Here is a 27,973-nt window from a genome sequence, read left to right as displayed (position 1 = left end):
CTGTCCATCAGACTGAGGGGGCAGGGCTGGGAGTGAAGGAGCCCGGGGACTGTCCATCAGACTGAGGGGGCAGGGCTGGGAGTGAAGGAGCCCGGGGACTGTCCATCAGACTGAGGGGGCAGGGCTGGGAGTGAAGGAGCCCGGGGACTGTCCATCAGACTGAGGGTGCGGGGCTTGGAGTGTAGGAACCCGGGGACTGTCCATCAGACTGAGGGTGCGGGGCTTGCAGTGTAGGAACCCGGGGACTGTCCATCAGACTGAGGGTGCGGGGCTTGGAGTGTAGGAACCCGGGGACTGTCCATCAGACTGAGGGTGCGGGGCTTGGAGTGAATGAGCCCGGGGACTGTCAATCAGACTGAGGGGCCGGTGCTGGGAGTGAAGGAGCCCGGGGACTGTCAATCAGACTGAGGGGGCAGGTTCAGGTGTGAGGGAGCCCGGGGACTGTCGATCCGACGAGGGGGCGGGGCTGGTGGTGAGGGAGCCCGCGGACTGTCAATCAGACTGAGGGGGCGGGGCTTGGAGTGAAGGAGCCCGGGAACTGTCGATCAGACGAGGCGGAGGGGCAAGGAGTGAGTGAGTGAGACCGGGGACTGTCAATCAGATTGAGATGGCGGGGCTGGATCCACCCACAGAAACATGACACCAACAGTTTGAATCAGGAAGGACTGAAACTGATCACAGCTTCCAGACAGCTCCTTGACATTTATGACGCTTTGTATTTTAGGGTGAGCGGCTACAATCATTAACACAATTCAGTTTATGGATCTGTATCTTACACGGTGATTCACCGGAGGGTTTGTAGTCTGAAGGTGTTTGGGAGCCCAGTAACATCGAAGGTAAAAGCAGTTTGAATGAGGAAGTGCTGAGTGTGAACATGGCTTCCAGACGGCAGGCTGAGAGTTGGACCGAGGAGGCAATTTGTCCCATCTGTCTTGATTTGTTCACTGATCCGGTTATACTGGAGTGTGGGCACAACTTCTGCCGCTCCTGTATCGCACAGTGTTGTGAACAGAAGGAAACAAACTCCTGCCCGGAATGTGGAGAGGAGTTTCCGGAAAGAAACTTCAGGGTCAATCGGGCCTTAGTGAATCTGGCAGAGAAAGCTCGAAAATTAAAGCTGAATCCGGAAGAGAAGGAAAGTAAACTTCACTGTGAGGAACATCAGGAAGAAGTGAAGCTGTTTTCTGAAACTGACAAGAAACTGATCTGTTGCACTTGTAGAGATGCGCGGGAACACAGAGACCACCGCTTCATGCCGATTAAAGAAGCTGTTGAAATCTATAAGGTAAAAGGGAACAGATTTGATCACCTGATTATTTGATCACACTTTCATGGTCGAACACTTTCATTCTGTGATTTTTTTCTCCCAATCCCAGGATCAGCTGAAATCTTCCTTAGATTCTCTCAGAGAGAAGAAAACGGCGGTTCTGAAAACTGAACTGAAACAGAAGCAGCAGATTTCCGAAGTTAGGGTGAGGTCTCCCTGAGCTGATTCTCTGCGATCTCGGTTAGGTTTGTTCCTTGTTCGGGGTACATTATTATTTTTCACATTTCATTTTGTAGGAACAGTCGAGCAGTCTGCAGACCCGCATCACATCCGAGTTCGCTAAAATGCACCAGATTCTCAGTGAGAAAGAGCAGCGTTTAATCAGAGATCTCAGGGAAGAAGAGGAGAGGATTCTAGAACCAATGGAGGAAAATCTTCAAGAAATTCAAGAGAATTTAAATTCTATTCAGGAGAAGCTTTCAAAGTTCCAAAAACAGATGGAGGAAAAAGACGGAGTGATATTTCTGAAGGTGAGGATTATATTTCAGTTTAGTTCAGTGAATGTTCACAGTCACAAAATGATGGGCAAGAATTTTGAAGTAAATGCAGAATTTCCAGATCATTCGGGACTGTTTTAAATCGATCGATTTTTTTTGTCTATTCCGAGGCAGATTTGTTATTGTCACCGAACTAATCGGCCTCACACAATGTCTACAGAATCCCGGGAATGCCAGCAACCACCTCGGGAATGATTTGCCCTGATCTTGATATTTAGCTTGTAATTATTTCCGTGTTGCCCCAGAGTTTAATATTCTCCTGAAACTCACATTGCAATGCAGTTACAGTTACATTGAGTGAGTGTGTGCGAGTGTCTGGTACGGTGGGTGTGAGAGTCACTGTGTCTGTGAGGGGGACTGATGTTGATTTCCATCGTCTGACACAAATAAAATTTCTCAGCCATATCCTGTTTCTATGAGAGGCATTTGATAATTTGGGTGTAATTTCTTCTGTCCGGCTTTCAAATATTTCCTGCATAGAATTTTTTGCACTCTCTCCGGTTCTTCTATACATGTTTGTAATGTCATCTTTGTATCTGTGTGTCGGCAGCAGTGAGAATTCAGAATTATCAACAGATTGTCACAAATTAAGGCAATTCTGCTGTCCGGATATGGATGGTCAGTTTGTGTCAACTCAGATTTGTGTTTTATTTATTTCAGGAGAAAACTTGTCAGAAGAGGAGGTAGGACATGTTCTTTACTGAAACTCTACTGTTTGGTAAAATAACTCAGAAATGTGTTTATGATCAATTTATAACCAATTGTTGAATATTTGCAGGGTTAGCGACGACGGTAATATACTGTCATTAGCAGATGGCGCCCTGTCTATCGAAAAATTCAACTGCCCTTTTCAGTACACAGTGTGGAGAGAAATGATTGATGCCATCAAACCCGGTAAAAGTCCTATATGTTTCTTTGTCCTGATTTAAAACTCATTTCTTATTATAACGAATCAGATTATATCAAAGAGAGTGGGGGTTAAATTCGCGAACGCCCGAATTCGGGCGCGAGGGTCGCGGTGTGCGATTAACCCGCGCCCGGTGTTTCCGATGCAGGCAGCAGGCGAGATTCGTGCTTCAGGTTCATTTCCATTATTTGTCCGTGCAGCCAGCGCTATCTTTGGCGAGAGGCTGCACCCACCAGGAGGCTGCATATGGGGCGTGGCCAGCACTCGGTCAAGGCAGCCTCCACCGATTAAAGGGGAAGTGCACTGCAAATGCAAGCAGTGGAGGATGACAAGCAGAATGACTGGACCGGCAAGAGAGAATTTATCGAGGTTCTCCGACAGCTCAGTGGAGGCCCTGGCTGAGTAAGTGGAAGAACAGAGAGCCATCCTGTACCTGCACGGCGGCAGGAGACCCTCCAGACACCAGCTGCGAAGGCAGAGGGAGGAAGTGGCCGTGGATGTGAATGCCAGGAGCATTGCACCACACATGTGGGTGCAGTGCCAGAAGAAGTTCAATGATTTGACACAAGTGGTGAAGGTGAGTGAATGCAAGTGTCAAGTGACACATCCTATGAAACACAACACTGCTCCAAGATGACACCCACCCCCCACCCCCGTCACCCACCCACCAACAAACGCTGCCCATCTGTACACAATGCTACACTTCGCATGCTGCATCTCACCCTCACATAACAACACACTTTCAATCCACACACCCACTACTCACAGGTCACATATACCGACAGTTCTTCACCCATGACAGGCACATTACCCAAACGTCTTGCAGAACACTCATTGACATTCTTCTCTCTGTCTTGCAACAGAAGATGGCGCATATCAGCGGGCAGTGTGAAAGACCTCAGGGAGTATCAGCACTCCTGCACGTCCTCACTCCTCTGGAGGTGACTGTGCTTTGGATAATTGGGCGGGCCATTGCTGTGGCCATGGCAAGTGCCGCGCTGGAGGTCCCAACGCAGAGGTTCTCTACATACCTAATTCTACTTCTCGTTTCCCACATCCCACAATATTTTCTGACTAATGTGCTGTCGGTGGTGTCAGCACGCACGTCTTCCTTGCTCCTCTCACCGCTCCACAGCTCAACCCGTCTCCTTTTTTCATTGCAGATACCCAAGACTTGAGCCGGCACCATCTGAGGTGGAGGATGAGGAAGACAGGATAATGAAGCCACTCCAGCTCTTGATCTGACACTCGCATCCACCAGCTGAGATACTGACACCTCGTTTAGTGTAGAGACTAGATTAGAGGAGGGATCGGCACGTGTTGAGACAATGGGCACAAGTTCACAGGAGCCGGGGCGAGGTGAACGGATACCACAGGTGCCAGCTCGCCGGAAGGTACCACTGTGGAACAGGGCTTCCACGGCGTCACAGCACTCCATCCATCTGCTCTTCAGTTGATCACCAGGATTGCTGAGGTGCCGCCCCATTCGAGTGGCAATGGCGCCATGGCAGTCGAACCTGCTGTCCTCTCTCAGGATGACAGTTTTCCTGCTCCCAGCCCTGCCTCTCTGTTAGTGCCCTTGCTATTGCCTTTCAGCCAGCCAGGCTAGACTGCTGCAGCCCATGTCGAGATGGTGCAGTCTGATCCGTACCCTCCTGGCCCAGAGCTGCTCCAGTTTTTCCTACAAGTCCATTTGCATGCACCTCAATTGAAGATCAGCAGCCTTCAACCACCCATGCTCCAGTCACAGGGGATGCATCTCGTAGAAGCACTAGGAAGGGCAAAGGCAGACGAATGAAAGGCACTGAGGGAATTCACAAAGGTGAATGGTGTAATGTTTTATACTTGAGTTAATGTGCAATCTGATAAATTATTGTTTGGAAGTCGCAGTTGGTGGTGGTTTTTATTTATGCTTTAGGCTGTGGGAGGAAGCTATGTGCATTCACATGGAGGGCGATTTGATGGTCATGAGGGAGAGGAAATGTGAGGAGTGTCGGACTGTTGGTGACTTGGGAGGCGTCAATGAGGTTACAGATATCGCTCTTGAATAAGGTGAGCATGAAGAGCCCTGGCAGACAGGGCCTGTGCATTTTGTTGCTCTTGCCACTTCCTCTTCCTTCACTTCCTCCTCGTCCTCCTCCTCCTCTGCCTCTGGCTCAGGGAGTTGGTGGATAGGCGGTGGCACGGGCTGTTCCTTCTCAAGGGCGAGGTTGTGCAGCATGCAACATACCACGACGAATCTTGACACCTGCTCAGCTGAGTAATTCAGGGCTCCTCCAGAATGGTCCAGGCAGCGGAAACGTTGCTTTAAGATGCCTATGGTTTGCTCAATGATATTTCTTGTGGCTGCATTGCTCTCATTGTAGACCTGTCTGTACACGTGCGTGCGTGCCTGACCGGAATTACAAGCCACCTCGTGAAGGGTTAGCGCTTGTTACCCTGTAGCCAGCCATTGACTTACGGAGCCGGTTCAAAGATAGTTGGTAGATTGGACTGCAGCATTGAGCTGCATGATGCACTGCTTGCGGTCACACACCAGCTGCACATTGAGGAAGTCGAACCCCGTATGTTCATAAAGATGGCTGAGTTGAGATATGGAACACACATGGCTATATGCGTGCAGTCAATGGCACCCTGCACCATGGCGAAGCCTGCAATGCGGTACACATTCGCGCTCGCTCATTCTGCTTCTCTCTGTCAAGAATATCGCCAGCAGAGGCCTGAATGGATCCAACGCCATAAAAGTTCAGTGCCACGGTTCCCTTGACATCCACAAGCAATGATGTCCTCGCCCTGCACTGAGGCTGCAGTTGTGGCTGCAGCAGTTCACATGTGGTGAGGAGGGTCTCCTGTAGAAATGAGACTCCCACCTCTCCTTTTATGCAGATCCGTTTTGTTTTGGCTGATTTTGTGTTCGAGTCTGTTGAGATTCCTGGATATAATTTTGTTGATGGACTGTTTTCAGGGTGATGTCGGTTTGTTATGTCCAGGGTGCTTTTTCTGTTCGGGGGCGGGTTTTTCTGAATCTGGGGGCTGCCCGGTTGTTCCAGTTTATCTCGAGTTCCGGGTCAGGCTGTTGGACACATTGAGTTGTGGGCCGCAGCTTCTTTATCCCGTTGTTTTTCTACTTTTCTTCTTGAACTCTTTACTCTCTCCCTTCCTCACTGTTTGCCCCGCCTTTGCTCTTTCCCTCCCTCCCTCTGCCGGATCTATTCTTGTTCCCATTCCCTCTGATGAGTTTAGTTCCCCTCAACACTCTCTCTCGGTTCTTTCTTCTCTTCTGCAGCAGTTCCCCTCCTTACTTTTTACTTCGTTCACCTTTTCTTCCTTTTCTTTCCCTCTGGTTTCTTATTTCATACCACCAATCCCCATCTCCCCTCAACGATCGAGCTGATTGGTAATGTGGGATATCAGGGGTTACGTCTCCGGGCCGAGATTGTGCCTCCAAGTCACGTCGGAGCCTCTTGGCGCCGGTTCCTTGTGTACTTCTACAGGCAAGTGGGTCACTCTGCAGGGGCTGAGAACCGCAGGGGACTCGGGCTGGGGTGGGGAGTGGGGAGGGCGAGGGGGCGCCGGGTTCCTTGTGGCGGGTCGGTGTCGAAGCAGGGCGCCAGGGGCTGAAGAAAGACAAAAATAAAACACAATGTGCGCCCGGTTCCCGCTCAGCTCTGACCGGGTTGGCAAGTCAGAGCGGCCCCAGGAGCTTGAACCCCCGGGTGGGTGCAGATTCCATCAACAGAACCTGGAGCCCTTTAAAAACACCCGAGGTCCCGGGAATCCACCGAGTGGGCACTTTAAACAGGAAAGTATTTGAATAAATCACAGCAACAAACGAACTCACTGACTGTGTTATTTTAACCTTCCCCCAGCTCCAGCCTCTCTGACTCTGGATCCGAACACAGCCCATCCCCGGCTCATCGTGTCTGAGGACCGGACCAGTGTGAGAGTCGGAGAGAAATGGCAGCCGCTCACTGACACCCCGGAGAGGTTTAATCAGTGGGCCTGTGTGCTGGGATCGGAGGGATTCACATCAGGGAGACACTACTGGGAGGTGGAGGTGGGGAACAAGACGTGGTGGAGTGTGGGAGTGGCCCGAGAGTCTGTTAACAGGAAATGGAACATCGACCTGAGACCTGAGTCCGGATACTGGATTGTGCGGCTGAAATCTGGAAGTGGTTATTTTGCCCCCAGTTCCCCCGATGACACCCCCCTCACCCCGAGTGTGAAGCCCCGGATGATCGGGGTGTACCTGGACTATGAGGGCGGACAGGTGTCATTTTACAATGCGGACAACATGACCCATCTCCACACTTTCATCCACACTTTCACTGAGAGAATCTTTCCCTTCTTCAATCCGGGATGGAGTGTCGGGGGGAGAAACTCAGCACCGCTGAAAATCCGCGGGGTTAAAGGTCACTAACAGGTCCATCTCATAATTCAACACCGCCGATCTGCCTCCTGCCAGCTGCAAACTGCTGGGCGTCGGTCTCAGTCACAGGTGGTGCGGATGGTCCCGAGTCAGGTGGTAATCCTATTTAAATTACAAATCAGCCTCATTTCGAACCGTGCAGCGCAGGAGGCCATTCAGTCCATCGTGCCTGTGGCGGCTCTTTCAAAGAGCCATCCAATTAGTCCCACTCCCATGGAACCCTCCTGCCTCTCTTCCGCCCCACAGATTTGAGCACATAATCCAGGCTGACACTTCAGTGCAGTCCTGAGGGAGCATTGCCCATGTTTTAATTCACCTCTGTCACTGCCCACAATTTTTGGGGGCACTACCACCTTGTTTCCACCCCGAACTGTCATCATCACGTGGAGTGAGTTTCCAGATAGAGTGATGGAGACAAGAACCCTGGAATCATTTCAGAAACAATTTGATGCTGCAATGGGGGGATGTTAAGATCTCTCTGGATGGATGGATCACGATGGGCAGAATGGTCTCCCTCGTCTGTAATTATCGTGAAATCTTGTTTTCGTTCCCTTGGGTTTTTCCAAGTGTCAGTGGGAGTAATTTTAAGTCAATGTCCATAACTGCACAGAAATGTAACTTTCCCGATTTGGTTTTTTTCTGTCATTGTCCCGGCGAGAGTATCGAGGAGTTGATACTTTTGCAACCAGTTTGATAGGACTGATCTTGCTTCCACGAGCCTGACAATCAATTAAGCACAGAACACTCTCAGTGTGCGCGAAGGTCTGTGTTTATTAGATTAGAAGGCAGCTGATCAGAACAGCAGGTAATGCATGCTCTTTGCATAAGTTTTCTGTAACTCAATAATTAATGTTAATATCCCCATTTTATTATGCCAACTGCGTCACGTTAATATAGTTAATGGCAATGACTATACGTTGTCAATAGTCTGCCCTTTGTAAGAGCTTGGGAAATATAACTTTAAATCCCAAATATTCAAGAATTTGTCGACATTTCTCCACAAGGGCCATCACTTTGGCTTCTTGAAGCTGCCTGAGCACCACCAATGAAGTACCATCTGGCGCATTACAAAGTCCTGTGTGTTGTAATGTCCAGTGCACTGCAGGGGTGATGGCAGGGAGGGGTTGGGGGGAATTATTCCACGGCGCGACAGGTGACGGTGAGGGAGATTTCAATTCCTGGACCATGGTGGGAGCCCTCTCCCTAACTGATTCTCGCTGGATAGGGTGGAGAGAAAAGAAAGAGAGAGAGAGAGAAAGAAAGGAGAGAGCGAGAAAGTGTAAATAGAGAGAAAAGTGTAAGAGCGATAAAGAAAAGAGAATGAAAGAGTGAAGCAAGAAAAGAGAGAAAGAGGAAAGAAAGAACAGAGGGAATGAGAGCGTAAATTGGGCAAGTAACAGGAAACAGAGAGTCGTGGTGCACGGTTGTTTTTTTGGATGTGATGGAGGGATACAATTGTGTTCCCCAGGGGTCAGTACGAGGACAATTGCTTTTCTCGATATATATTGATGACTTGGACTTGAGTGTACAGGGCACAAACTCAAAATTTGCAGATGACACAAAACTTGGAAGGGCAGTGAACAGTAAGGAAAATAGTGATTGACTTCAAGAGGACGGAGACAGGCTGGTGGAGCGGGCGGACACGTGATAGATTAAATTTAACGCAGAAACGTGTGAAGTGATACATTTGGCAGGAAGAACGAGGAGAGGCAATATAAATAAAGGATACAATTCTAAAAGGGGTGCAGGAACAGAGAGATCTGGGAGTATATGTGCACAATCGTTGAAGGTGGAAGGACAGATTGGGAAAGTGGTTAAGAAAGCATACGGGATCCTGGGCTTGGAAAATAGAGGCATAGAGTGCAAAAGCAAGGAGGTTATGATGTACCTTTATAAACACTGGTTTGGCTACAACTGAAGTATTGTGTCCAGTTCTGTGTACCGCACTTTAGGAAGGATGTGAATGCCTGAGAGAAGAAGAGGAGCAGAAGAGATTTACTAAAATGATTCCAGGGATGAAGGACTTCAGTTATGTGGATAGACTGGAGAAGCTGGCGTTGTTCTCCTTCGAGCCGAGAAAGTTGAGAGGAGATTTGATAGTGGTATTCGAAATCATGAAGTGTCTAGACAGAATAGATAGAGAGAAACCATTCCCATTGGCGGAAGGGGCAAAAACCAGAGGACACAGATTTAAGGTGATTGGCAAAACAACCAAAGGCGACATGAGAAAAAACTTTTTTACACAGCGAGTGGTTATGATCAGGAATGCAATGCCTGAGGGGGTGGTGGAGGCAGATTCAATCGTGGCTTTCAAAAGGGAACTGGATAATTACTTGAAGGGAATAAATTTACAGGTCTACTGGGTTAGGGCGGGAGAGTGGGACTAGCTGGTTTAATCTCACAGAAAGCCGGCAAAGACTCGATGGGCCGAATGGCCTCCGTCCGTGCTGCAACCATCTTATGATTCGATGATTCTAAAATGAGTTTGAACCTTGGAAAGATGTGCCTGACAGTGAGAGCAATTAATATCAACAACAAATGGAATAACCATAATCGGATGAGAGAGTGCTAATCCGCTGTAAGCTATCTATGCCAGGAAACAAAAATATCCTGTTCCTGTACGGCAGCCCCACTGTATATCGTCAACAATATAGTAGGGCTCATAACGGAAATAAATGGGAATCTTTATTTACTTCATGTCCAGATAACTAATGTCACCTGCATAGTTACATTGTGCTGTCCCATCACTGTGTCTGTCTGTATTCACTCTGCTGCTTTTTTCTGTGATTCCTGTTCAGTTCTCACTTCCACTTTGATTGATTTCTCTCTGCTCAATTTCTGCTTCTTTGGTTCCCCCCTAACCCCCGCCCCCCACCCCCGCTGTTGTTTCCCCTCTCTCTTTCCCTCTCCGCCTTTTTAAACGTTTATAATTCTGATATTCCCCACGTTTGCCCTGCTCACTCTGTGCATTCTGCCGTCTCACCTTTATCTATCTCCCTCTGTTGATGGTTCTCTGTATCACTCACTGTACTCCGTCTTCCCTTTATCCATCTCCCGAGGCTGGTGTCTCTTTGCATCACTGTAATCAGTCATCCCTTTATCTGTTTCCTTCCGTTGGTGTCTCTCTGTATCACCGTACTCATTCTCAACTTTATCTATCACAACTCTGTTGGTGTCGCTTTTTAAAAAAATGTCAACATATTACTTTATTTCAGGAAATGTAAAGATACACACAGTTGAATGTAAAAAGCCACAATTTCAAGCAGTGCAGTTCAGACTAATACAATGCAGATCGCACAGAGTGTGATCCCATTATTAAAATTCATAACACAGTCCATATGTTCGAATACATTTTCTACAATACAGATTGGGGTAGCCTTACACAGTGGCATTTCCCCATAGAACCTTTGAGTAGGCCGTAACTTACTTCAATGCATTCCGCAGCACGTACTCCTGGACCTTGGAATGTGCCAGTCGGAAACACTCGGTCGTGGACATTTCCTTTAGCTGAAGACCACCGAGTATCGGGAGGACCAAAGGGCCCCCTTCACCAAGTTGATGGTCTTCGAGCAGCAATTGACACCTGTCTCAGATGTGCGTCGTGGGAAACATCCCAAAGAGCAGAGCGACATGTGTTACTGAACTATTGGGGATGAACTGGTACAGATACCAACGCATCTCTCTTCACACGTTCTGTGGGAAGGGGCAGTTCACCAGGTAGTGGTGCTGAGATTCCATGCGTGTTGGAAAGACCGCACTGGGAGGGCCCATCTCACCGCAATCCAGGCTACATCCTAGTGCCTGCAGGTCAGTTCTGGTGACCAGACCTTCTGCCAAATGGCATCGGCCGTCTGGTCGGAGAACTACCCGATCAGATCCACCTTCTCCCTTCCCTGCAGAACATACAGAACTTTCAGTGCCGATCAGTGTCTGACGGCCTTGTGGTCGAAGTGGATCTCCTCAGGAACTTCTCCACCTGGGACAGATGGTGGGGTACGGACCAGCTGGATGGGACAGCCCGCGTCTGCTCGGCCAGCGTGGCCAGACCAGTCTTCTCAGTGTGGTGGACAGATAGAAGTTCAGCAGGTAGTGACACCTGGTGTTTGCGTATAGGCGCTCTACACACATCCTGAGGCAGCCACACACAAAGGTGGCCATTAGGATCAGGTGGCATTGGGGACGCCCTTACCCCCTTTGTCTGGGGTCTTGTACATGGTGTCCCAGTGTGTGTGGTCCACCTTGACAAAGTGCACGAAATCTCAGGTGACTGTGATGGCAGGGAATGGGTCAGAACTTGACCATGTAGATCAACACCACGAGCACCTCACGTCTTATCACCAGGTTCCTGCTGGTTATGGAGAGGGAGCGCGCCCCCCCCCACCCCCACCCAAATACCAAACCTTTGTTGGCCATGGTGACCCACTCCCCACAGTTCTTGGTGCAGGCCTGAGGCCCCCCGAACCAGATCCCCAGCACATTCAGGTCGTAAGACCTGATAGTGAAGGGGACAAAGGATCGGGTTGCCCACCTGCCAATGAACATGGCCGCTGTCTTATTTCAGTTCACTCTAGCCCCCGAGGCCAGCTCAATCTGGTTGCAGGTGCCCATCTGTCTGTGTACCGACCAATGATCGGTGCAAAAAACCGTAACATCCTCCATGTACAGGGAAGCCTTAACCTGTGAGCCTGGGATCGTCACCTGCTGACACCTGCATCCTTGGTGATGGACAAGGCAAACGGTTCGATGCAATATATGAACAAGACTGCAAACAGAGGACAGCCCTACCTGATTCGAGATCTGATTGGAAAGCTCTCCGATTCCCACCCATTGATTAGGACTGTGCTACTGATATCTGCACAGAGCAGTCGGATCCATTCACGGATTCCCTCCCTAAGCCCCATTTTGGAGAACACGCCCATCATGTACGTGGTGGATATTCTGTCGAACGCCTCCTCCTTGTCCAAGCTGATGAGGCAGGTGTTCACCCCTCTGTCCTACACTTAGGTGATCTTATCCCTGAGCAGCGCAAGGCGATTAGAGATCGCCCTGCCAGGCACAGTGCAGCTCTAACCGGGGAGGATCACCAACTCCAGAGCAGACTTGAGCCTTTTGGCGATGGACTTAGACAGAACTTTGTAGTCGATATTTAGCAAGGAAATGGATTGCCAATTTCTGATTTCTTCCCTCTCCCCTTCTGCTTGTAGATGAGGGTGTAAGCATCACTTTACTCACTCTCACCTTTATCTGTCTCCCTCTGTTAGTGTCTCTCTCTATCACTCGTTATACGCAGTGACACCTTTATCCATCTTCTTCTATTGCTGTCTGCTTCACTACACTCAGTCTCACCTTTACCTTGTGTGACAGATACAAATTAATTAAAAAAGACTAATGGAATGTTGGCCTTTATCTCAAGAGGACTGGAATCCAAGGGGGTGGAAATTATGTTAGAGCTGCACAGAACTCTGGTTAGACCCCAATTTAGAGTAATGCATTCAGGTCTGGGCACTACATCTCAGGAAGGAAAAATCGGCCTTGGAGGAGTGCAGCGCAGATTCAGCAGAATTATACTGGGGCTCAAAAGGTGAAATTATGAGGACAGGTTGCATCGACTGGACTTGTATTCCGTCAAGTATAGAAAATGAAGGGGTGATCTGAGTGTTTACGATGAATCAAGATAGTAAGGAAGTAACTATTTCCTCTGGTAGGATGGTCAAGAACAGGGGGCATAACCTTAAAATTCGCACTCGGCTGTTCAGGGTCGATGTCAGGAATCACTTCTTCACACAAAGGATAGTGAAAATCTGGAACTCTCTCCCCCAAAAGTCTGTTGCGGCTGGGGGATCAATTGAAAATTTCAAACATGGGATTGATAGATTTTTGTTCAGTCAGGGCATTATGGGATATGGAACCAAGGCGGACAGGTGGAGTTTAGATGCAGATCACCCATGATCTAATTGAATGGTGGAACAGGCTCGAGGGGCAGAATGGCCGACACCTGTGCCTATGATCCTACATAATCCAAGGGAGCTGAGACGGATTGTAATTTCTGAATCGCGGCCCTGACTGGAATCAGTTACCTCAGTTCCAACTGGGAAGTAACTCTCTGGATCAAGTACGGTTCAGTCTTTTGAGGAGTTTATGAAAACAGCATTCAAATAGCACAAAGTGGCCCATCTAACTTTCATACACAAAATCGCCCCACCCGCCCATCCCAGCATCTGCTGCTGTGGGAATTGTAATCCCTTTCCCACAGTATGACTGGACATCAACATTTTAATACAGAACACACCAAAATCCACCGTTGGCCAAATGGTGAAATAACCCAAAAGGTGTCGGTCATTAGGGGCCCTGTGCCAAATTTCTAAAATAAATCGGCCCCTTTGATCCGAGGGGCAGAACCGGGTCCCGATCCAAATTCCGGCTCCACAGCCGACATGAAGTGTCCGTTGCACCCTCCAACTCATTAGTACACGATGGCCATAAACTCCCAAAGCCCTTCCAAACGGCTATTAAGATCCTTATCCACAATTATCTTTCTCACAGCCGGTACATATCAGAACAGACCCTGTTGCTTTCACCTCTGCCCAACGCCTGTTGATGCTGAAATCCAACATCTCAGCATCTTCGTGGGGCTGCTCAGCTGTATGCAACTGACTATATCACTTTCTGTGTGTATCTGTGAAGGCTCTTCGATCTCACGTGCCCCATGGAGCCTCCTCATATCGATATTATGTAGAGTGCAATTAAAAAAGAAAAAGATATGATGTACCTAAAACGTAGATGGAGCCAATCTACCACAAATGTGCGCATTTCTTCAATTAAATAGCTTCCATGAACCTATAAGGGATTATCCACAGTTTCGGGGGTATGCACCATTACATTAGGAGTGCAGATTTCAAAATATATTATTTCTAAAATGTGATCAAAGTAATATTCTAGACTTCGTTTTTTCAATGTGAAATGTCATTGTGTTATAACCTACTTCCCATCAGTGGGAGTGAATACACTCGGCTTAATCTGTTTGTTCATTAACTAATTCCAATCATTGTGCAATGCTCATGTTTCACTTGACTTTTTTCTCAGGTATAACGAAGCCCATATTTTGAAGGCAGATGATCTGCGTGTCCATAACATTAAGAGACAAGTCGCTTCTCTCCGAAAATGGGACAGCCGGTAATCACACAGATAGAAAACATTTACTACCCTATTCTTGCAGTGATTGGTGTTCCCGGTCAGCCTTTTATAATCAGTTAATATTAATCTTTAACAGTGTTTCACTGTATCACTGCTCCTGCTGTCGGAGTAATAATATTATCGGTTTGTATTGATGTAGTCGATGTTACAGCCATCAATCAAATAACAATAAGAAAACGTCAAGTTTTAGACATATTCTTGATGTAATAACCTGACAGCAGTGCAAATTGTACCGAAGTTTTAAAGTAAACATTTTAATGAGGATTTCGTCTCCTTTGCAGAGAGTCGTGTAATTTTCAGTCCCAGCCAAATATTAGCATCCCGTCTTGGATCTGGTTAGTTAGTATCGTTGAAAAGTAGAAAACGTCCATCAAGTCAAGTTGCTGAGATTAACGGAAATTCTGGAGAAAAGGTGTGAACCGCCGAACTTACGACAAGCGATCGGAAGAACCTCCAACCCTCGAAATTCAACCCAGTAAAGTATTGCTGGAGATAAAATCTGCGTTGCTGCTGCTGTCTTCGGGTTTAGTAGAACAAAGAACAAATGATGCACTTCTGACCGAGCTGGCAGAGTCCTGAAGGACAGAACAGCGAGACTGGGCCTACGGCAGGTGGTGAGCGAACCAACAAGAGGGAAAAATTTACTTGACCTCATCCGCACCGATCTACCTGTCGCAGTTGCATCTGTCCACGACAGTATTGGTAGGAGTGACCACCGCACAGTCCTCGTGGAGATGAAGTCCCGTCTTCGCACTGAGGACACCATCCAACGTGTTGTGTGGCACTACCACCGTGCCAAATGGGATAGATTCAGAACAGATCTAGCAGCTCGAAACTGGGCATCCATGAGGCGCTGTGTGTCGCCATTTGTTGCGAAAAGTTGAGAACAAAATATTGCACCGAAGAAACTGCGGCTGTGGTTGTCGCGATGGTGTGTTCCTTGAGCTTGTTGGAAAATGTTCCAATCTATTTTGTGTATGAACCTCGGGAAATAATTGACAATGTACCGTGGTCCTGCTACGTAAAATGAAGCTTCTGTACCGTACCCATATGGGTAGCATTTTTGTGGTTGGAAACTATTTCAACCCCGTTTGTTCCATTTCTGTTGATTTTACTGCTCAATGCTCTGACCATCAGACACATTGTACTGGCCAATAGAGTGAGGAGGGGACTCCGGGAAAACAACAATAGTGAGATACACAGTGATCCAGAGATGGAGAACCGAAGAAAATCCATCATTTTACTGCTCGCCATATGTGGCAGTTTTACACTGTTATGGATGGTAAGATTCATAGCTCATATATATGTACAATTTACAGATACTCAATTTTTAGAAACAAATTACAATGCGCCTTTCACCATTATGGAACAATCCGGGCACATGCTTCAGGCTTTGAGTTCCTGCAGACACACGTTAGTTTATGCAGCGTCCCAGAGTAAATTCAGAGATGAGCTGAAGAATATGGTAAAGCGTCCCCTGTCTCGAATAACGTATTCATGTAAATAATTAAATTGCTTCGCCAGATTAAAACACGATGGGAATCATTTTAATTTGGGGATTGGTGCAAAAGGGGTGATATCGAATTGAGCGCCCATTATGCACCACGCCCGATTTCCCGTCCATTGACTTAAAGGAAAGGAATATCGGAAGTGGTGTATAATAAGAACACGAGAAATAGGAGCAGGAGTTGGCCATCCGGCTCCTCGAACCCGCCCCGCCATTCAATCAGATCGTGGATGATCTTCTAACTCAACTCCATTTTCCTGCACTATCTGCATATCCCTTGATGCCCTTAATATCCAGAAATCTATCGATGGCTGTTTTGAATGTACTCAATGATGAGCCTCCACAGCCCTCTGGGGTAGAGAATTCCAAAGATTCACCACCCTCTGAGTTAAGAAATTTCTCCTCATCTCAGTCTGAAATGGCCTACCCCTTATTCTGAGGTTGTGACCCCTAGTCCTAGACGCCCCAGCCAGGGGAAACATCCTCCCTGCATCTACCCTGTCGAGCCCTGAGGGAATTTTATATGTTTCAATGAGATCACCTCTCATTCTTCTAAACTCTAGAGAATACAGGCCGAATCTACTCACTCTTTCCTCATACGACAATCCTGCCATCCCAGGAATCAGTCTGGCGAACTTTTTTTGCACTCCCTCTACGGCAGGTATATCCTTTCTTAGGTAAGGAGACCAAAATTGTACACAATACTCCAGGTGCGGTCTCACCAAGGCCCAATATAATTGCAGTAAGACATCTTTACTCCTGTACTCAAAGCCTCTTGTGATAAAAGCCAAGATACCATTTGCCTTCTTAATTGCTTGCTGCACCTGCATGTCAGCTTTCAGTAATTTATGTACAAGGACACCCAGGTCCCTTTCAACATCAACATTTCCCAATCTCTCACCATTTAAAAATATTCTGCATTTCTGTTTTTCCGACCAAAGTGGATAACTTCACATTTTTCCACATTATATTCCATCTCCCATGTTCTTGCCCGCTCACTTAACCTGTCTATATCCACTTGCAGCCTTTGCATCCTTCCATAATGGGCGGCTAAATTGAAAGCGTCCATTTTACACTATCCCTCAACTTAAAATTAGCTCCAATTAAATCCCTCCAAATTTAACAGGAGTTCTTCAACAGAAATGACATGTGCAAACGTGAATCTCCCGTCGAATTGCTCACACTCAGAGGAAATATATGGACCTGAGTTTCCGGGTTCTACGCTCGCCAGCCTCATTTTCCTGTCAATTAAAATGAATAAATGGGGAAGAGGGGCCGAGCGTGTTCAAGCTGAAAACCCCGGCCGTGCTATTTTAGAATTACAGAGGGGATGTACCCGTTAAGACGTAATTTAATACTGTTAGGGCGATTGGTTTAAGGTGTCAAAGTGATTATTTAATGATATGATATCCTGGGCTTTTACCTCTGTTCAGGCAAGTAATTCACTGATTCTGTCCATTTCTCGTTCAAAACGGAAACAGTGATTTTATTTCTAATTGGAAATTCGTTTGGCTGCGAGCTTAATTCACCTCTTACCTCTTTACGGTCTCCAGCACAAAATGAAGTGTTTGGGAGGAGTTAACACGATGGAGGACTGTGTCTGCAATTCAGCGAAAATGTGGCGGAGCGGGGGTTAGTTGCGAGTTTCGGCAGCACTGGGAGGGTGGGAGAGATTCTCGTCACATTGGTTGTGGTCTCGGGTTTCACCGAGCTGGTGTGGGAGTCCCGCGGTTCACCTGCAGGGCAGTGGGTGAGTTTTGAATTTGCACAATGGAGGCAGAGTTCTGACATTCAGTAAAGATGGGACACGATTGTTCGATTAAGAAGAATTTGCTTAAGGGTCCAGGATTAAATGGTTGCGGTTTAGCAGGAGGTGTCCTGAGGTGTGACCACACAAAGTGATGGGTCTCGGGTTCTGCAGTGCTGCGGTAGCGGTTCTGAGGTGAATTAAAACCGAGGTTTTGGGTGGGGGTGGTCCTTGGGATCAGACCGCACTGGGAAAGGGGAATTGGGAGAATAGGTCCTCAGGGAATCCTTCCCTTTGGCAGCACCGCAGAGGCAGAACCGGTAGTCTTGCAGAGCTTGGGAGTGGACTGTGTTTTCTGGCGGGTGGAGTGGGTGGAAGTGTCTGACACCACGGGTGGGAATGGAAGTATCCCAGGTTCTGACAGCACTTCACTGGTTGGCCATGAACGTGATATGAACGTTGTCGGAAATCTCTCTGCAGATACTGGAGTCAGCGATTTCTCGTTGGTTCTTTAAAAACGAATAAATGTTTTCAGACTTTAAGAACAGATGACTGCTTGAACAGACTCTGAACATAAATTGGAGTTAGTTTCTTGCCTTTTTTTTCTTGTTGCTAAGTGTGAGGCACAAACCTGATAATCTGACTGAGTGAGCAATGCGGTTGCTCTCTCTGTCTCCCTCTGTTTGTAATTAAACACGAAGCAGGTGGGCTTTGTCTCCAAGAGCTGCTGTTCCCAGTGACAACACCACTTGGAAGCCCAGGCTTCAGGTGACACTGGTTTGTATGAGCCACAGAGACAATGGCCTTCATTACCACAGTTAAGGTGAAAGGGAGAGAGGAAATGCTGTAAACACACAGGTCCGTCAGCACCGGATTGCGGTCATTAATCCCCTGAGCTGCAGATTGCGGTCATTCATCCGCTGAGTGGCAGATTGCGGTAACGCTTAAAGAGCGCCAAACGGAGGGGCTGGGAGCGATGGAGCCCGGGAACTGTCACTCAGACTGAGGGGGCGGGGCTGTGAACGATGGAGCCCGAGGATTGTCAATCAGACTGTGTCACTGGACAAGGCCGGAACAACAAGGGGCTGATTGATTGATTGATTGATTAAGAACTATACTTGATGTAAACACCCCCATTGCCTCGTCCAGGACAGCTGGAGCTGCCTGGGTGAAGTCTTTTTGCAAAGAACACTTTGTGGAGCAGTGAGCCTCGGCAGTTTCAACTGTCTGGGTGAAGACGTCTCTTCCCCCCCACACGCCCCCTCCCCCCATCAAGAAGGGGAGGAACATCATCAGTCGACTGCACCGCAACGAAACCCAATGTTTTCCCCACTTCTGCAGCAACCCAACCCCGACAGTCTCCCTCCTTCGCTCCTTTCCTTTCTTCTCTCTCGCCCTCCTTCTTTCCATTCCTTCCTTTTCTCTCCCTCCCTCCTTCGCTCCTTTCCTTTCTTCTCTCTCCCCCACCTTCCTTCAATTCAATCCCTCTCTCTGCTTCCTTCCCTCTCTCTCTCCCTCCTTCCCTCCATTCCTTCCCTCTCTCTCTCTCTCGTTGGAGAGATCCCCCCCGTTTGTTGTTTGTTCAAAGAGGTGAGAATGCCCCTCTCTCATGACCAGTTAACAACTGGGGGAAGAGGTGGTTTCATTTTAAAGCCTCCTTTATAAAAAGCCATTTTTCAAACCAGGCCTGACAATTGGGGTGAGTGCAGCTCCCAATTTTCATCGGGCGATTCCACCTTCACCGGTGCCGGGTACAAGCCGTGGCCTCCGCAGCTGCTCCTGCTGCCCCGGCACCTTTTCGCTTATTTACGAAACAGAATGGGGCCAAGGGCGACACTCAGCCCAACATGCCCATTGAAGCCTGTGTGAAGACCATGTCTGGGGTTGTCGGCCGCTCAATCATTGTCGCCGCCTCTGAAATGTCCGGGAAGGCCGTGTTCTTCCTGAGGTCGGAGCGGGCTGTCTTCCTGGCCCTTCAATAAGGGGCTCACGGTGGGCGAGAGATTCCTGCTGGTGGATCCTCTCCAGGTCGGGAGGCAGAGGATCGTTTTATCAAACGTCCCGCCATTGATCACCAACGAGCTCCTCCTCCATCGGATTCAACTGGGGCAGGTGAGGACAGATGTTGCACCGATCCTGCTCGGCCTCAGGGAGACGAAACTCCGTCAGGTCCAATCCTTCCGGCACCAAACCTACGTCGAACCGGCCCGAGAGGAGGAAACCCACGGTGGCTTTGATGTGAGTCACCAGGGGACGGCCCACCGCGTCCTCTGGACATCGGAGGGTGTTCGGTGCCCCCGCCTGTCAGGAGATGGGGCTCGTCCGCAGGAACTGCCGCATCCCAGGCCGGCAAAACAGACAAGGTGGGCGAGGCTGACACCAATCCTGAGCCCGAGCCTGCGATCCATGCAACCGAACAATTTCTATCAAATCAGCGTTGATCTCTCCTCTCCCCTCCTCCTTCTTTTTCCCTCTCCTTTTCCCAGACTGAGTAAAATACCCGTTTGTCTCTCAGTCTGATGATGGGTGCACTCTGAAACTTCATCGAATGTCTTTTCTATTTGTAAATGTGATACAATTTCACCGAGATGTGAACAGCAATTGCAGGGACTCTGGAGTGAGCTCAGACTGGGAACCGGGGCTGGATCCACCCACAGAAACATGAAACCCGCAGTTTGAATCCGGAAGGACTGAAACTGATCACAGCTTCCAGACAGCTCCTTGACATTTATGACATTTTGTCTTTTAGGGTGAGCGGCTACAATCATAAACACAATTCAGTTTATGGATCTATACCTTACACCATGATTCACCAGAGGGTTTGCAGTCGTCAGCGAGTTCGGTCAGGAGCAAAGTGCAGTGGAATCTCGATCCCTGTCCATCTCCGCCTCCTCCCTCTCTCTCCCCTCACCCCACTGCCAACTCCTTGGACTTTTACCCTCCCCGCCCAGGTTCAATTATTGCCTGTCCGTCTTCGATCACTGTTTGTGGTTAATCCTGCTCCAGGTTTCATCTCCCCGTGTAAAAGTCGACGAGACATAGACGAGTATATAATAATAATTCCCGGAGTATTGCAGTGACCAGCATTGTGAATTCACTGAACTGAAGGTGTCCGGGAGCCCAGTAACATCGAAGGTAAAAGCAGTTTGAATCAGGAAGTGCTGAGTGTGAACATGGCTTCCAGACGGCAGGCAGAGAGTTTGACCGAGGAGGCAATTTGTCCCATCTGTCTCGGTTTCTTCACTGATCCGGTTATACTGGAGTGTGGGCACAACTTCTGCCGATCCTGTATCGCACAGTGTTGTGAACAGAAGGAAACAAACTCCTGCCCAGAATGTAGAGAGGAGTTTCCGGAAAGAAACTTCAGGGCCAATCGGGCCTTATCGAATCTGGCCGAGAAAGCTCGAAAATTAAAACTGAATCCGAAAGAGAAGGAAAGTAAACTTCACTGTGAGGAACATCAGGAAGAACTGAAGCTGTTTTGTGAAACTGACAAGAAACTGATCTGTTGCACTTGTAGAGACGCGCGGGAACACAGAGACCACCACTTCATGCCGATTAAAGAAGCTGTTGAAATGTACAAGGTAAAAGGGAACAGATTTGATCACCTGATTATTTGATCACATTTTCATAGTCGAACACTTTCATTCTGTGTTTTTTTATCCCAATCCCAGGATCAGCTGAAATCTTCCTTAGATTCTCTCACAGAGAAGAAAACGGCGGTTCTCGAAACTGAAGTGAAACAGAAGCAGCAGATTTCGAAAGTTAGGGTGAGTTCTCCCTGTGCTGATTCTCTGCGAACTCGGTTAGTTTTGCTCCTTTATCGCGGTACATTATTATTTTTCACATTTCATTTTGTAGGAACAGTCGAGGAGTCTGCAGACCCGCATCACATCCGAGTTCGCTAAAATGCACCAGATTCTCACTGAGAAAGAGCAGCGTTTAATCAGAGATCTCAGGGAAGAAGAGGAGAGGATTCTAGAACCAATGGAGGAAAATCTTCAAGAAATTCAAGAGAATTTAAATTCTATTCAGGAGAAGCTCTCAAAGTTCCAAAAACAGATGGAGGAAAAAGACGGAGTGATATTTCTGAAGGTGAGGATTATATTTCAGTTTAGTTCAGTGAATGTTCACAGTCACAAAATGATGGGCAAGAATTTTGAAGTAAATGCAGAATTTCCAGATAATTCGGGACTGTTTTAAATCGATCGATTTTTGTCTATTCCGAGGCGGATCTGTTATTGTCACCGAACTAATCGGCCTCACACAATGTCCACAGAATCCCGGGAATACCAGCAACTACCCCGGGAATGATTTGCCCTGATCTTGATATTTAGCTTGTAATTATTTCTGTGTTGCCCCAGAGTTTAATATTATCCTGAAACTCACATTGCAATGCAGTTACATAGAGTGAGTGTGTGGGTGTGTCTGGTCCGGTGGGTGTGAGAGTCATTGTGTCTGTGAGGGGGACTGATGTTGATTTCCATCGTCTGATACAAATAAGATTTTTCAGCCATACCCTGTTTCTTTGAGAGGCATTTAATAATTTGGATCTAATTTCTGCTGTCCTGCTTTCAGATATATCCGAAATAGAACATTTTGCACTTTCTCCGGTGCTTCTGTCCCTTTTTGAAATGTGATCTTTCTATCTGTGTGTCGGCAGCAGTGAGAATTCAGAATTATCAACAGGTTGTCACCATTTGGGATAATTCTGCTGTCCGGATGTGGACGGTCAGTTTCTGTCCACTCAGATTTGTGTTTTATTTATTTCAGGAGAAAACTTGTCGGAAGAGGAGGTAGGACATGTTCTTTACTGAAACTCTGCACAGTTTGGGAAAATAACTCAGATAGGTGTTTCTGATCAATTTATAACCAATTGTTGAATATTTGCAGGATGAGCGAGGAATATCATATACTGTCATTAGCAGATGCCGCCCTGTCTATCGAACAATTCAACGGCCCTTTTCAGTACACAGTCTGGAGAGAAATGATTGATGCCATCAAACCCGGTAAAAGTCCTATATGTTTCGTTGTCCTGATTTATAACTGATTTCTCATTATGACGAATCAGATTATAGCAAAGAGAGCGGGGGTTAAATTCGCTAACGCCCAAATTCGGGCGCGAGGCTCGCGGTGCGCGATTAACCCGCGCCCGGTGTTTCCGATGCAGGCAGCAGGCGAGATTCGTGCTTCAGGCTCATTTCCATTATTTGTCCCTGCGGCCAGAGCTATCATTGGCGAGAGGCTGCACCCACCAGGAGGCTCGATATGGGGCGTGGCCAGCACTCGTTAAAGGCAGCCTGCACTTCTTAAAGGGGAAGTGCACTGCAAATGCAAACGGTGGAGGGTAACAAGTAAAATGGCTGGACCGGCAAATGAGCGTGCATCGAGGTTCCACAACAGCTCAGTGGAGGCCCTGGTGGGGGCAGCGGACGAACAGAGAACCATCATGTACCCCCAGGGTGGCAGAAGACCCTCCAGACACGAGCTGCGGAGCCAGTGGGAGGATGGTGCCGTGGAGGTGAATGTCAGGAGCATTGCACCACGCACGTGGGTGCAGTGCTGGAACAAGTTCAATGATTTGACGCGAGTGGTCAAGGTGAGTGAATGCAATTGTCAAGTGACACTTTTTACCAACCGCAACATGGCTTCACCACGACACACCCACTCACCCATCGACCAACAAACGCTTCCCATCTGTATGCAATGCAGCACGTTGCAGGCTGCATCTCACCCTCAAATATTACCACACTTGCAACCCACTGACCCACGACCCAAAGGTCACACACACTGGCAGCTCTTCGCCCACGACAGGCACATCACCCAAGCATCTTGCAGGACACACACTGGTACACTTCCCTCTGTCTTGCAGGAGGAAGATGCACATAACAGCTGGTAGCATGAAAGACCTGAGGGAGGATGGGCACACCTGCACATCCGATCTTCCCTGGAGGAGACCGTGCTTCTGATAGTTGGACAGGCCGTCGCTGCGACCATGGCCACTGGTGTCGCTGGAGGTCACAATGGAGGGTGTCTTTTCAAACCTAATTGTCCTTCTTATCTCCCACATCCCACAATCTTTTCTGACTCACGTGCTGTAGATGGTGTCAGCACGCACATCATAGTTGCTTCTCTCCCGGTTCAACAACTCAACCCATCTCCTTTTCTCATTGCAGATACCCAAGACTGGAGCCGGCACCACCCGAGGTGGAGGAGGAAGACAATGACAATGAAGCCACACGATCACTTGTTCTGACACTCACAGCCAACAGCTCAGATACTGAAGCTACGCGTATTGTTGAGGCTCGGTTAGAGTCGGGATCTGCACGTGGTTAGACATCGTGCACAAGTGCACAGGAGCCGGTGTGGGGTGAACAGTTATCACAGATGACAGCTCCACCGGAGTGCGAGGTCGCTCAATGGTTCTGCTGTCAGATGATGAGTTTGATGGACCAGGCTACAGAGGACTTTTGATGGGCATGCACCACCAAATGCTTGACACACTGGAAAGCCTGCCAGAAAGCCTGCGTGCAAGGTCAAGGGGCATGGAGGAGTCACCTCAAACTTGGCACAGCTTTTGCGCAGAGCTTGGAGCCCATCCTTACCCACATGGAATGGGTGATCACTTCCATTAGCACACCTGAGTGACCCATAAAATTCAACGCCTGATGGCCGATACCACGACTTCCACTGCAGCACCATCCGATGTCATCAAAGGCCTTCATGCTTCAATTGAAGCTCGGACTGCTGCTTTGGAAGTGCAGACTGCTGCGATCGTAGCTGTTGGCACCACTGTGGAACGGGGCTTCCAAGGCATCAGAGCACTCCGTCCATCTCGTCTTCAGTTGATCACCAGGATTGCTGAGGCACCACCACATTCGAGCGGCAGTGGCGCTCTGGCAGTCAAACCTGCTGTCCTCTGTCCGGATGACAGATTTCCTGCTCCCACCCCTGCCACTCTGTCATTGCCCTTGCTGTTGCCTGTCAGCCAGCCAGGCCAGACTGCTGCAACCAATGTTGAGATGGTGCAGGCTGAAGCCGGACTCTCCTGGCCCACAGCTGCTTGTGTTTGTCCTCCAAGTCCATCTGCACACACCTCAATTGAAGGTCAGCAGCCTTCCACCACCGATGCTCCAACCACAGGGGATGCACCTCGTAGGAGCACCAGGAAGGGCAAAGGCAGACGAGCGACAGTCGCTGAGGGAATTCACAAGGATGAATAATGTAATGTTTTATCCGTGAGTTAATGTGTAACGTTATGAATTTGTATTTGAAGTCGCAGCTGGTGGTGGTTTTTATTTATGTGATAAGCCTCGGGAGGAAGCAATGTGCAATCATATGGAGGGCGATTTGATGGTCATGAGGGAGAGGAAAGGTGAGGAGTGTAGGACTGTTGGTGAGTTGGGAGGTGTCAATTAGGTTACAGATATCGCTCATGAATAAGGTGAGCACGCAGAGCCCTGGCAGACAGGGCCTGTGCATCTTGTTGCCTCCTTTCCTCTTCCTCTTCCTCCTCATTCTTTTCCTCCACTTCTTTCACGTCCTCCTCCTCCTCTGCCTCTGGCTCAGAGTCTTGCCAGATAGGCGGTAGCAGGGCTGTTCCTTCATAAGGGCGAGGTTCTGCAGCAGGCAACATTCCATGACGAATCTAGACACCTGCTCAGCTGAGTAATGCAGGTCCCCATCAGAACGGTCCAGGCAGCAGAAGCGTTGCTTTAAGATGCCAACGGTGTGCTCGATGACGTTTCGTGTGGTTGCAGGGCTCTCGTTGTTGTACTGCTCTGTGCGTGTGCATGTGTGCCTGACCGGAGACATGAACCACATGGGGAGGGAATAGCCCTTGTCACCCAGTAGCCAGCCATTGACGTCCAGAGCCTATTCAAAAATAGTTGGGATGATGGGATGCGGCATAACGAAGGCATCATGACTGCTGCCCGGGTAGCAGGCACTGAGCTGCATGATGCACTGCGTGTGGTCGCACACCAGCTGCACTTTGAAGGAGTGGAACCCCTTCTGCTCATAAAGATGGCTGAGTTGAGATATGGAACACACATGGCTCTATGCGTGCAGTCAATGACACGCTGCACCATGTGGTAGGCTGCAATGCGGCACACACTTGTGCTCGCTCATTCTGCTTCTCTCTGTCAAGAATATCGCCAGCAGAGGCCTGAAAGGATCCAAAGCCATAAAAGTTCAGTGCCACGGTTACATTGACATCCACAAGCAATGATGTCCTCGCCCTGCTCTGAGGCTGCAGTTGTGGCTGCAGCAGTTCACATATGGTGAGGAGGGTCTCCTGTAGAAATGGCACTCCCACCTCTCCTTTCAGGTAGATCCGTTTTGTTTTGGCTGATTTTCTGTTGGAGTCTGTTGAGATTCCTGGATATAATGTTTTTTGATGGACTGTATTCAGGGTGATGTCGGTTTGTTGTGTCCAGGGTGTTTTATCTGTTGGGGGGCGGGTTTCTCTGAATCTGGGTGCTGCCCGGTTTTTCTAGTTTATCTCGAGTTCCGGGTCAGGCTGTTGGACACATCGAGTTGTGGGCCGCAGCTTCTTTATCCCCTTGCTTTTCTACTTTTCCCCTTGAATTATTTGCTCTGTCCTTTCCTTACTGTTTACCCCGCGTTAGCTCATTCCCTCCCTCCCTCTGCGGGATCTGTTCTTGTTCCCATTCCCTCTGATGAGTTTAGTTCCCCTCCACTCTCTCTCGGTTCTTTCTTTTCTTCTGCAGCAATTCCCCTCCTTACTTTTTACTTCTTTCACCTTTTCTTCCTTTTCTTTCCCTCTGGTTTCTTAATTCCGCCTCCCCCTCCCCCATCTCCCCTCATTAATCGAGCTGATTGGTGATGTGGGATATCAGGAGTACCATCTCCGGGCCGGGATTGAGCCTCCAAGTCACATCGGCGCCACTTCATGCCGGTTCCTTGTGTATTTCTACAGGCCCGTGGGTCACTCTGCAGGGGCTGAGAACCGCAGGGGACTCGGGGTGGGGTGGGGAGTGTGGAGGGCGAGGGGGCGCTGGGTTCCATGTAGCGGGTCGGTGTCGAAGCAGGGCGCCACGGGCTGAAGAGAGACAAAAATAAAGCACAATGTGCTCCAGGTCCTCGCTCAGCTCTGACCGGGTTGGGAAGTCAGAGCGGCCCCAGGAGCGTGAACCCCCGGGTGGGGGCAGATTCCATCAACAGAACCTGGAGCCCTTTAAAAACACCCGAGGTCCCGGGAATCCCCCGAGTGGGCACTTTAAACAGGAAAGTGTTTGAATAAATCACAGCAAGAAACTAACTCACTGACTGTGTTATTTTAACCTTCCCCCAGCTCCAGCCTCTCTGACTTTGGATCCGAACACAGCCCATCCCCTGCTCGTTGTGTCTGAGGACTGGACAAGTGTGAGAGACGGAGGGAAATGGCAGCCGCTCCATGACACCCCGGAGAGGTTTGATCGCTGGGCCTGTGTCCTGGGATCGGAGGGATTCACATCAGGGAGACACTACTGGGAGGTGGAGGTGGGGAACAAGACTTGGTGGGGTGTGGGAGTGGCCCGAGAGTCTGTTAACAGGAAAGGGGAGATTGACCTGAGACCTGAGTCCGGATACTGGTTTGTGTGGCTGAATCCTAGAAGTGGCTTTGTTGCCGCCACTTCCCCCTCACGGACCCCCCTCACCCCGAGTGTGAAGCCCCGGATGATCGGGGTGTACCTGGACTATGAGGGCGGACAGGTGTCATTTTACAATGCGGACAACATGTCCCATCTCCACACTTTCACCCACACTTTCACCGAGAGAATCTTTCCCTTCTTCATTCCGGGATGGAGTGACGGCGGGAAAAACTCAGCACCGCTGACAATCTGCGGGGTTAAAGGTCACTAACAGGTCCATCCCATAATTCCACACCGCATACCTGCCTCCTGCCAGCTGCAAACTGCTGGGCGTCGGTCTCAGTCACAGGTGGTGCGGATGGTCCCGAGACAGGTGGTAATCCCACTTAAAATACAAACCAGCCTCAAAGAGAATCATGCAGCGCAGGAGGCCATTCAGTCCATCATGCCTCTGGCAGCTCTTTGAAAGAGCCATCCAATTATTCCCACTCCCATTGAACCATCCTGTCTCTCTTCTACTCCACAGACTTCAGCACATAATCCAGGCTGACACTTCAGTGCAGTCCTGAGGGAGCAGTGCCCATGTTTTAATTGATGTGGAGTTTTAATTCTCCTCTTTCACTGCCCACCATTTTTGGGGGCACTACCACCTTGTTTCCACCCCAAAGTGTCATCATCACGTGGAGTGAGGTTCCAGATAGAGCAATGGAGACAAGAACCCTGGAATCATTTCAGAAACAATTTGTTGCGACAATGGGGGGATGTTAAG

General features: G+C 48.8%; 2 protein-coding genes across 2 annotated transcripts; both read left to right on the top strand.

Annotated features, from left to right (window-relative positions):
• Positions 1-682: 682 nt before the first annotated feature.
• On the top strand, positions 683-9,539 carry LOC137305234 (zinc-binding protein A33-like). The gene is made up of 6 exons (XM_067974079.1): positions 683-1,285; positions 1,377-1,472; positions 1,564-1,797; positions 2,485-2,507; positions 2,603-2,718; positions 6,601-9,539. The coding sequence occupies exons 1-6, from the start codon at positions 875-877 to the stop codon at positions 7,149-7,151; spliced, it is 1,431 nt and encodes a 476-aa protein (XP_067830180.1). The 5' UTR covers positions 683-874; the 3' UTR covers positions 7,152-9,539.
• An 11,222-nt stretch (positions 9,540-20,761) lies between these two features.
• LOC137304930 (zinc-binding protein A33-like) lies at positions 20,762-27,584 on the top strand. The gene is made up of 6 exons (XM_067973715.1): positions 20,762-21,192; positions 21,283-21,378; positions 21,470-21,703; positions 22,382-22,404; positions 22,502-22,617; positions 26,925-27,584. Exons 1-6 carry the CDS (start codon positions 20,782-20,784, stop codon positions 27,473-27,475), a joined length of 1,431 nt encoding a protein of 476 aa, XP_067829816.1. The 5' UTR covers positions 20,762-20,781; the 3' UTR covers positions 27,476-27,584.
• Positions 27,585-27,973: the final 389 nt, after the last annotated feature.

The sequence above is a fragment of the Heptranchias perlo genome, chromosome 39 (assembly GCF_035084215.1).
Source record: "Heptranchias perlo isolate sHepPer1 chromosome 39, sHepPer1.hap1, whole genome shotgun sequence".
Classification (NCBI taxonomy): Eukaryota; Metazoa; Chordata; class Chondrichthyes; order Hexanchiformes; family Hexanchidae; genus Heptranchias; species Heptranchias perlo.
Note: the sequence above shows the minus strand (reverse complement) of the source record. Positions and strands in the feature narration are given on the sequence as shown.